Consider the following 11716-nt stretch of genomic DNA (forward strand, 5'->3'; position numbering starts at 1 on the left):
TTCTATATCTACGTTATCAGTATAATCTTTTTATTATTTGCATTTACATTTAAGGAGATAGTAATGTATTATTATCTTTCTCATATATAAGATTTCATCCTTCTCCTCCGAAAGTTGTAGGAGAACTTTAGTAAATTGTCCATCATAAAATGATGGAAGATTGCAAGATTTGTAGTGGTAGTTGAAGTAAGTAAAAAATGAATAAATTATAGTCTTCGGTATTTTTTGTCTCTATTATTCCCTCTGTGACTTTGATTTTAGAAAAAGATAAGAAATTTTTTTAATGAACGACCTTCATCTATTTGAAAGCGACACTATTCAGTTAGGAGAAAACTAAAAGCTTTTTACTCGTCTTGTTTTCTGGATTTTACTATTCAGTTACATGGGAGCACCCAGAGCAAGAAAGAAGCAAAAGAGAAGTTTCAGGAAATCCAGAATGCCTACTCTGGTTCGTGCTCTCCATTCACTCTACTCACCATCAAAATTTTCTCTAATAATTAAACCTCTGGCATTGTTTTCAAGTTTCTCAAGCTTTAATCTTTTTGTTTTACAAATACATATCGGTACAAACCGGCAGTAAAAGGAATATGATCGTGAGAGCTAAATTATAGTAAAGGGAGAAAGAATTGTTGCACAACCTTGTGGGAAATGCCTTCTAAAATTCGATCACTTCAACCTAGAGAGGTAATCCTGTGCAATGGAGAAGCATGCTTCCCTCTGTTTCTTATATTCATTATAGCGAAGAAAGAAGTATGAGAGGTAATCAAAATCAATTGAGGATACCTTCGCCTGTCACATTGAAAATTTAGGAATAAAGTCAGGGCTCTCTCATATAGATCATGACCAAAGGAATTTTTTTGGTTTTGTTGCATTGGAAAGTTTGTACCTGTATGATAGCCCACAGAGCCCAGTAAATGTGGGATGCAAGCCTGAATGTATTTGTTTCGACGAAGAGGGCTTCGAGATCATGATCAGGCACCTGCAAGCAAAACATATTTGTAAGTGCAAATAGTCATATAGAAAAAGTTAAGCAATTCAGTCAGACTCAGCTGCTCAAAGCAAAGATAGTCTAGTCCTCATCCAAACTGAAAGCAATCATGATACGCCTGGATCCTTATTCATAAGTAGAGTTATTCTTGAATTTTCTGGCGGGTTATAAAGATGCTAGATTAGTTTACTGTCTATGATAGTGATTAAGCAAACTCTGCGACAACTTTGAATGCAATGTTATCCCGTTACTGGCTTGGATTTTCAGTTCTTTTTCTTCAATGTTTTTCACCAGTAAGAAATACAGAACAAAAATAAACAATTTAATGTGAAAAAGAAAATTGGACAAGGGTGTCATTGCTATCTAATGAAGAAATTCTATAAATCAATAAAACTCACCAATAATTTTACGACCAACAAAAAAAGGTAAAGAAACACAGCCTACAAACCTATTTCAGATTTCAGAAGCAGAGATGACCACCATGCCAGACAAGGAAAACATGCAGAAATACATGATAATATATGGTAAAAAAAAATTGAAATGTCAAAGCTTCTAGTCATTTATTGCACAGTTTCCAAATAAATGAGGCATGCTTGACACTATTTTTCAAGAACATATCCACTAATAGAAATAATAGAAATTATCTTTCAGCGAGTATGTTGCCAATTCTAGCAAATTCTACCTACCTTATGTGGTTTTTGTGGTTGTAGGTAACTCCTGAAGAAATCGTACTGTGCCTCCTTATCTGGGTACCTGTTACAATAAGAAAGATGTAGCATAAATTAACATAATATTCTATCAAGATAATCTCAGCAAAGAGGTAAAAGAAAACACAACTGAATACAAAGGCAAGTAACCTACAAGCTGAAATCACAGTCAAAGCCTGCATACTCATTGAAGTGGTTCGCAATATCATAGCCTCTATAGCTGTATGACCCATACTCAAAGTCAATGAAGTAGAGTCTCCCTGAAAGTGTGGAACATTCGACACCAAAAATGTACATGTATCATGTATGAGGCTCCCATAGAAAATATAAATGCATAATTTAGAACATCAAAGCAGGTGAATGAAAATGAGAAAATAGTTACGCAATATTCACCTTCTTTGTCATTTATCATCAGATTCCCAGACAGCAAATCGTTGTGAGCAAACACGACAGGTGCATTTAGAAGGGCAGTGAGATCCTGTTGGCATATCTCGTGAAGAAGCAAGATATTATGAGTTATGTAAGTCGATATCAAGAAGAAAGATTGTGAATTTTGTTAGCCAATATCATAAATGTTACAGAGAGGCTGCAGGTACATAATCAAACTCTTTGTTCAATATTATATCACAATAACAACAAAATTAATTACTAAATCTATCACAAACTTTGGAAGCTCTATTAGACTATCATTTCTAACAAATCCATTACATAGTTTAGATTTTGTCACAAATCTACTACAGTTAGAAAATCGCAACAAAATTTTGTATTGATTCTTTAGAGTATCATTTTCACATGGTATCATATGCCATTTTTACACCTCACCAGATCCTCTAATTTCAAATATGTCATTTATTAACTTTATCAACTAAAACTGAAATTATATCAAATTCTACTTAGTTTTATTCCTTTGCACAAATAATATCTGAAAATGTGAATCAGTTTATGGCATCAAGTAATATTCTTCAAAAAAAGTATAAAATTAAGTACAACAATATTTTATGTAGGAATTGTGCTAACTAGTTAAAAAAATTAAAAGTATGTGATTAACTTGTTAAAAATGAAAATGAGTGATAGGTTTGTTCAAACCTCAAAAACTCGTGATAAAAAATTAATCCTAAAATAATCAGCAAGACAACAATTTTTGTCAAATAGTACCTTGAGCTTACTAATTTCAGCTCGGATTTCTTGGAATGGGATTGATTCATACCTAGCTTGCTTCCCACTGTCATCAAGTTTTAATGCTGCAGCTGCAACAGATGCTCTTTGTCAGGATGGAAAAAAGGGAAATCAACAAGATTCTACAGCAGAAATAAGTTAATAGAAGTTCTAGAAAAATGACAATCAGTTTTCATCAACACACACAAAAAAAGAAAAACGTGACATAATAACCAGTAACCTTTTTCTAGAAACCTGAATAGATCATTCCACAATTGTGGTTCTGTAGAACCTGGTACTGCCACCTTATGAAACTTGTGGAGTTGCCTAGCTATCTCAGAAGCTATTTCAGTGTTGCTCATGTCTGGAAGCAATTGACAAAGTTCAAAAACAGGTTGCTAGAAAATTACAAATATTAGAAAACTTCTTTAGAACAAAAATATGAATGCATTAAAGTAATCGTACTCATGTACAACATTCAAGTCCCATATGATGCAAAGCATGAACCGCTAATGTGTACAACAACGAATCATTGATACCAAAGTATTGTTTGGAAAACTAAAAGAGACAAGGAAATGAATAGTTTGTCAATTTGCCCTTGAAAGTATTTTTCTTGGATTTAACCAGTAAAATTTACTAAACCATTACATTTCATGGAAAAAGAAAAAAAAAACTATGGAAGGGGGAAATAAGAGGGATGAGACGGTTTAGTAAACTTCAGCAATTTCTTTAATTTCCATTGATAGGGATGATTCAACAGTGTTGTATAGTGATAAGTGTGTAACATACTTACATAATAGTTTAAGCAGTCTAACTCCCTTAAGCATTTGACGTGTACTTAACTGACAAGACAAGCATCTATAAAGTGTACTTAACTCCCTACACTTTATAGATGGAAAAAGTTGAAAAGTTCTCAAATATGACCAACAAGATGTGTTTATTTTAAAATAATGGTCATAAAGTTTGACAGTAGAATTAAAGCACCAATAGTTGAGTTAAATCAAAAGGCCTAAATTTTGTATTGTTAGTCTATCATTACACGAGGAATTAAATGATATACTAACCTGACGGTGAAAGTGTTCGGGCATCAAGAAATGATTGAACCATGCCATTCCCAAATATTCCTAGTAATTTTGCACCAAATCCTGCAGCTGAGAGATGTGGTAGTGCCTAAAGTTGCCAATAGCTAAGGTAAGTAAATGCTCAAAAAAATTATTTGCATGACTTAAGATGAGAACACACAAAAGTGTTCTTGAATTATGTTCAAAATATAACATAATGATGAGTTAAATCATTAAATGAATAGTGAGATTTTTTTTGTGTCATAGAATAAGCTGATTAAAATTTATTTATCTATTTCTTTAAGTGGTTATTGGTTTACAATTACACTTGGCTTTGCTTCAATCCAAGTTTTTGAACCGAACCTGCAATTCCCGTTTGCGATCAATCACTAAATCTGTATCCGGGCCATACAACCGAACAGTCAGAAGATTTATGTTCCCACTATTTTCTCTTATAGAGACCTTCAACACTGCATGAATTGGAAGATGTAAACAATTAAATGCTGGAATGTGTAAATGGGCAAACATTGTAAGGACTTGAGAACTTTCAGACCAGTGAAAGCTCATAGGATCTTATACAAGGTTGCAAACACTCAAATCTCTACCTAATTCACAATCAACACACTGCAACACACTCAATAAACAGTTGAAGCGAAATAATGCATACAAGGAACATAAGAAGAAATGTACGTAGTTAAACCAGAAGAGCTTACAAAGATTTGTGATGCCGCCGGAAACAGTCTCGATTGTGAAACAAGATTCATCAACAGATGACCACTTCGCAAACAAATCCTTGCATAGATTTCTAAAAAAAAGCACAAAATGTTACTTAACCATTAGAAGAAAACTTGCTTGTTATTTTCACAAGATCATTAAAAAACGAAGCAATAAAGAACTATATTAGCAAAATCTTAAGAAAAGTCTCACGCGACACTCTATTCACGCATGGTAACGACTAACGAGAATTATCAAGTAAACAATTTTTTTTTAAAAAAAAAATAAATAGCTTGAAACTGAAATCGAGTGAAGAGACCACAAAAAGATAACGCCGAGTGCTCACACGATGCGAGGCTTCATCCGGTCGAGAGGTAGCGAAATGTCGATCTGGATAGAGGAGCAAGGGATCGCTACGACAGCTTCGCTTCCTTGTCCCACACCAGTGAGCGCGTCGGAGACCTTGACCTCCTCTCCCATCTCTTCTTCTCCGCCTCTGGCGCGCACAGACCGTAGCTCGATCTATGGATCGGCCCTTCGATTTCGCCGGGAGTCGAGAGAGGAGAAACGCGGAGAGCCAGACGCAGAAGAAAGTGATGGTCTTAATTAGGAGGTCCAATCGCACCATAACGAGCCAGACCGGCTGGGTCGTTGGAAATCAAGAGAATCCTGAAACTTTACGAAAAACTCCAACTTCTTTCTCTATCATTTGAACACTCACCCTTGTTAACAAGTAGAAAGTTAAATTTTAATGCTATTAAAAGTAGTCTAGATGATAGGCGTATGATATTTGATATAATAATTAACGGTCGATCCTAAGAAATCCATGATATGGAGTTTATTTTACAATATAAGTCTAACGCTTATTTACTTATATTTATTTTTTTCTATATTCATGGAGCTAATATAAAGAGGATCGATCTCTGATTACCCATCCCAACTTAAATTATAACATGGATGAAAAGATGAACCCAAGAAGGGATCATAATTAATTAGGATCAAATTGTCACCGTGATCCGACCATAATATAATATAGATAGAAAGGTGAACCTAGAGAAAGATTCCAACTAATTATAATCAAATTACGACTATGATACAACCAGAATATAACGTTGGTGGAAAGGTAAATCCAGAGAGAAATTTCAATTAATTATGGTCGAATTGTGATCATAATCTGATCACAATTATATTATGGATCATCCCTGATCCATAAAAAGTGAACGGATCTAGTCTAAAAAAAATGATAATCCCAGTTAACTTAATTGATTATCTCTGGGGTGACCAGCTCGATCCCACGGAAATTTTTCATCTGTCACTAAGGTAAATCGGGAAGTACACGCGGCTAACTTAGAAGTCCAACATCTTTTGATTACGCTTTCCATTTGAAGGAAAAATTCGGATGTTTGAATGACAATCTGAATATCTTACCGTGACATCATAACCCTAGGACAATATAGTCTCAAAACAAGAAACTCTTCCTATTGAAATATTTCTGATTAATACTATATTATAATAATTATAAATCATAAATATTGTAATATAGATACATCATCCCTAATCATTATTAATTAATATTATATTATAATAATGGTAAATAATAATCACTATATAATTGTAGTATAATAATAAAAGAATAAATTAAATTAAAAATAAAAATAGAACGATGTTTTAATAATAAATAAAAGAGAGTTGCTTTTTTTCCCGTCCACGCACACCCCCTCCACCTCCCCTCTCTCTCCTTGCCAAAAGACGCATGTAGCCTCCTCTTTATTTTTTTTTATTTTTTTTATTTCATTTAATTTTCATTTAGTTTTAATTTTTTAATTAATTTTATTTAAAAATAACTCTCGTACAATTATATTTTTAATTTTATTTAATTTTATTTTTTAATTAATTTAATTTATTATTTTTTATAAATACTTTATTTTTCAATTTTATATAAATTTTATTTAGTTTTTATTTTTAATTAATTTAATTTATTACTTTTTTCATAATACTTATATTTTTTCAATTGATTTTTTTTAATTTTATTTTTTTATTAATTTTTTTAATCAATTTCTTTATCAATTTTTTATGAGTTTTTTTTTCAATAATTTTTTTTATATGTTTATAATCTTTTATTTATTTTTAGTTTATATTTAAAACTAAAAATAATACTACCAATTAATAATGAACACATTCATAACTTAGGACAAACATATTTTTTCCAAATGAAGAGTACATGTAATAATACAAAAAAAACATAAAAACATATAAAAATAGAAATCTTAATCAATATTGCATCTGCTCCCGATGCATTTGGTGGTGGTGCACCAATTACTTCGTACCACAAATGAGCGTGTGTCCTGTAACGAGTGATCCATCCTTTAGCTTCATACGATGAATGTTGCCACCACCAAGTTGGAATTGGTGGTACAGGATAATGAGGATATAAGAAAACTTGTACGAAGTGATTGTCAATATGAGCAATAGCTATTTCTCGACGCTCTTGGTTTGGAACTGGAGGAGTTCTTAATGGCAAGTGAGTAAAACAACTCCCAATATTCTCACCAAATATATGAAGTACAAGATTGTACCTTGATGCGATGACAATTCCCAAAGGCATAGCGTCCATCCAATATATTTCTGGTGCCCACTGCTCGAAATAATTAAATGAGAATAATAGATTTGTTACCAAATTTGGATCTGGATAAAGTTGATCATATATATCCTTATTTTGTTGAATCTCTTCTATAAGCTCAAATCGTACTTGAACCCAACTTTCTTCACCATACCCAATTAGTGCAGCTATTGCCCTGAATCCATAATGACCATCAGGTTGAACATCAACAGTGTGAGAAATATAACGCTGCAGAGGCACAGGTAATTTCTCAATATAAGTATCACGGATGGGTGGAACTGGAGAGTGATCATGGGTCGTTTGAGTATTGCGAACCTTCGACCCTCTTCCACGTCTTCCTCTCCCTTGAGATGTTGCAATCGGTTGAGAGACCCTAGATCCTGAAGTAGATGCTTCTCCGAAAGAAGATATGCGGCGTCCACTTTGCTCATCTCTACCCGTAGGTCGACCTCTATGTTCTGTGTTGTATGAAGGAGCTCGCAATGTACTTTGAGATGGATCAATCATATCAAGAAACTTGTTTATCATATGCTCTCGCATATATGGATCCATCCCATCTAATATCTCAACAACGTGGGATGTCCTGTTACGTTCTGCTCCCTCGTCATTAAACTAATGTGCGTGCATCGACAATCTCCTCCAATGAGTGTTGATACTCTGAAGCGGAATTGGAATGGAAAAGTAATGGTAATGTGCAAGATCATGCTCGCATGACAATCCGTATACAATTTTGATAGAACAGTTGCATCTGCCGGATAGCTGGTGAGATGTTTCCTCAATACATTTTAGCTGACCATAAATCAACTCCATTGCCTCTAATGAAATCCGACACCTTATTTGACTGAAAATGTCATCATGTAAATGTTGATGGCGTGGAATGTTCAGAGATTTTTCGAACGACTTCTTAATATCCCCGAACTGAATTCTCAACATCTTATGTATTTTTTTCAAAAGATGTCTGTAGGGATGACATGGTATCTCCCAAATATAACTTCAATCTCGCATGTGCAGATTCTGCCCTGTAATAAAAAAAATGTATTGTGTTTAAATACTGAAAAGAATTGAAATACTACAATAATGAACAAAATTTAAATAATAAAACTATAAAATGGCTATACCTTTGATTTGAATTGCTCCCGAGGTGTATACATGTATCAACCCATGCTGAAACAAACCGCTCTTTGTAAGGGTGTAACCATGTATCCCAAAAATAATTTAGAGCACCCTCGAATCGTTGATACTCTTTGCGCATGACATCCTACTTATGCTGATAAGACCATTGTGTCGATGAATTAATGAGTGAGTGCCATGATGCATAAAAATGTTGTCACTCCAGACCAAGCATAGGAGTGTATTTCTTCATTACGCACTGGTTTATGTGCCAAATACAAAGGATGTGACATGCATTGGTAAAACATGTTTCAATTGCATTAATAAGCGACAAATCCCGATCTGAAACAAATACCAATGGCAACGATGTCTTCTTTTCAACCATCCACTTCTTTAAGGTACCTAATGCCCATGTCAGTTGCTCTGTCTTGTCATTACTAAGATATGCAAACATAAGTGAGTAAGTTCGCATTGTGGATGTGATACCCACAACCTCCAATAGTGGTATCCGATACTCATTGGTCTTGTATGTGACATCAATGATCAACACAGATAAAAAGTTTACAGACAGCTTTAGACTTTTTGGATGAACCCAAATAATATCTGTGATTTCGTTGGTTACTGGATTTGTACGGTATTTATGGAGGTATTCTTTCTTGATTAATTGGTCCAAGACATACTGAATATAATTTAGGCCGCCCCGTTTAGCAGATTTATTTGTGAAAATAGCATTATAAATGCTTTTGATTCTCGTAGTGTTTGATGTGTCTCTTTCCTTCAAAATACTAAGAATTTCACAAGGTGTGGTGTTGTTGGCCATGTCAAGAACAAATTCTTTTTCTTTTGGTTTTAACCTACTCGGGTACTCATGTCCATCAATATATTATGCTAATTGATGATTATGAAAACCACAAACAACCCTTAAACCCCACATCACATCATCTGGAGGTATTGGTATACCTCGCAGCTCAAATGGGCATTCACATTTTTTAGTCCCAGTATTTCTTTTTAAGGATTGCCCATCAACTAGATATCGTGGCGGTTTATAATTTCCACCTCTTTCATGTTAGGACCTTCGGATGGCTAGAGAGGGGGTGTGAATAGCCTCTTCGCAAACTTACACAAATTTTCTTCCAGAACTTTGTTAGCACAGCGGAAATAAGCAAAAACAAACTAATACAAGGAAGAAAACAAAACACCACTAACACAATGATGTACGAGGTTCGGGGATAACTTGCCCCTACTCCTCGGCGTATCCGTAAGGTGGACGATCCCTTGATCTTTCGGTAGATCAACCCCCGGACAGATTCCGGCTAAGTATTTCTCCTTCTCGGTGGAGAAACCTCTCCACAAAGTCTCAAAAGGATTTAAATGAAGCACAAGACTTACAGAGTTTGGTGGCTACAATGAATGCACAATTAACTTACAGCCACAATGAACACAGAGCTTAAAGAAGCGGATCCTCAGCCAAGAGCTTCACACGACACTCTTGCTTAATCGACGACAGAGAGTTTGCTACCAAAAAACATTACACCAACCTCTCTTCTTCCTCCTTCTTATTTCTATGTTTTCTTCACTGCGTTTGCCTGCATCGAATCACTGCAAACTGCATAGAATCGCTGCAACCTGTATCGAATTACTGCAATCAACTCAGGCGTCGCCAATCACTCCTCCTTCTCATCTGGTCCTCTGAACTCACACCAATATCATCCATGGTCTTCACTGGTGTCTTCTGAGCTCGAACCAATGCCAAGGAGTCAAGCTGATTGCAGCCAGAACATACCCAGATCGCCAGTATCCGTTGATGCTTCAAATGCACCATTTGCAGCCAAGCTCAGTAGAAAAATCATTTTGTCTTATTCCTCTAATAGACCTTAATTTGAATTCAAGCATCGTCATGATACCTGCAACCTGTAACTCAAAAAGCTCACAGAAGATCGTTAGTTCAGAGAAATCAGAAGTTGCAGAAAAATAGCAGAATACAAACGACATCGCTATGGATCGGTCAGCAGACCGATCCATGGCTCTCTGGACCGATCAGGACACAGCCTGATCGGTCTGTGGACCGATCAGGACTCAGGTGGATCGGTCCACAGACCGATCCCCCTCTTTCTTCTCCGATCTTCTTCGCTTCTGTATGATTACTGATCGGTCTCCAGACTGATCAGATAACCCACAGAAAGTTTCTGTGTGGTTTCTGATCGGTCACCAGACCGATTAGATAACTCATAGAAAGTTCTGTGTGGTTACTGATCGGTCACCAAACCGATCTGTGATCTTTTAGTATCACTGGATCGGTCTGCAGACCGATCCAGACGACCAAGGTATCACTAGATCGGTCTGCAGACCGATCCAATGCTTATGTGAGTTTTGGAGCTTTCCAGCCCGAAACCCTAAGGTCTTCCTGGTCTAGAGAACGAGCTACCGAGCCCTTTCTGACTTAGTCTGGAGAACGAGCTACCGAGCCCTCTCCGATCTAGTCCGGAGAACGAGCTACCGAGCCCTTTCCGACTTCGTCTGGTCCAGAGAACGAGCTATCGAGCCCTCTCTGACCTAGTCCGGAGAACGAGCTGCCGAGCCCTCTCCGACTTCGTCTGGTCCAGAGAACGAGCTACCGAGCCCTCTCTGACCTAGTCCGGAGAACGAGCTACCGAGCCCTCTCCGACTTCGTCTGGTCCAGAGAACGAGCTACCGAGCCCTCTCTGACCTAGTCCGGAGAATGAGCTACCGAGCCCTCTCTGACTTCGTCTAGTCCAGAGAACGAGCTACCGAGCCCTCTCTGACCTAGTCCGGAGAACGAGCCCGCTTCGTCCGGTCCAGAGAACGAGCTACCGAGCCCTCTCTGACTTCGCGTGCCAAGTATCCGTACTTGGATTTTTCCTCTCCTCATGATCAACCTTGATAATTAATCAGTCTGAGTTTAATTAATATCTGATACAAACTTAAATCAGTGTCAACATCAAAACAACAGCCAGGTCAGACTGTATCAACAATCTCCCCCTTTTTGTTGTTTGACAACATGATTTAAGTTTAGATCAGAAATGTTCATATTTCCATATTTCCCTAATTTTAGGGGAATCAAGATCCTCCCCCTAAGACAGATACAACACCATGTAAGGATAGGGGAATCAAGGTCCTCCCCCTAAAGTCAAACTTTCATTTATCTCTAAACTTAGGTATTCTCTCCCCCTTTGTCAAACACCGAAAAGGTGCGAATTAGGTAAGAGAACGATAAGGACTCCCCCTTAACCTATACTGTCTTTTTCTTAATTCACCTAGAACACCCTCTAAATGTATTATAAGATAGTGATAAAGAAATAAGAGACATACAAGATATAGCATATGAATAGCATATTAAAAA

At 36.2% G+C, this 11716-nt stretch overlaps 1 protein-coding gene across 1 annotated transcript; it reads right to left on the reverse strand.

The window, feature by feature from the left end:
• Positions 1–511: 511 nt before the first annotated feature.
• On the reverse strand, positions 512–5246 carry LOC121969361 (probable ethanolamine kinase). The gene is made up of 11 exons (XM_042519423.1): positions 4972–5246; positions 4625–4716; positions 4275–4381; positions 3915–4020; positions 3092–3214; positions 2851–2942; positions 2089–2173; positions 1850–1955; positions 1675–1741; positions 887–979; positions 512–789 (listed from the first exon to the last, which is right to left on the reverse strand). Exons 1-11 carry the CDS (start codon positions 5103–5105, stop codon positions 667–669), a joined length of 1128 nt encoding a protein of 375 aa, XP_042375357.1. The 5' UTR covers positions 5106–5246; the 3' UTR covers positions 512–666.
• Positions 5247–11716: the final 6470 nt, after the last annotated feature.

This window comes from Zingiber officinale, chromosome 4A, assembly GCF_018446385.1.
Source record: "Zingiber officinale cultivar Zhangliang chromosome 4A, Zo_v1.1, whole genome shotgun sequence".
NCBI lineage: Eukaryota > Viridiplantae > Streptophyta > Magnoliopsida > Zingiberales > Zingiberaceae > Zingiber > Zingiber officinale.

What these genes read in the sequence shown, in the direction of transcription:
- LOC121969361 (XM_042519423.1), bottom strand. Translation starts at nt 5,105, where the DNA reads ATGGGAGAGGAGGTCAAGGTCTCCGACGCGCTCACTGGTGTGGGACAA. An exon ending in CGGATGAAGCCTCGCATCGT is followed by an intron (nt 4,717 to 4,971) that starts GTGAGCACTCGG and finishes GCTTTTTTTTAG; the next exon opens with AAATCTATGCAAGGATTTGT. An exon ending in CTCTGTGGGCTATCATACAG is followed by an intron (nt 790 to 886) that starts GTACAAACTTTC and finishes TCAATGTGACAG; the next exon opens with GCGAAGGTATCCTCAATTGA.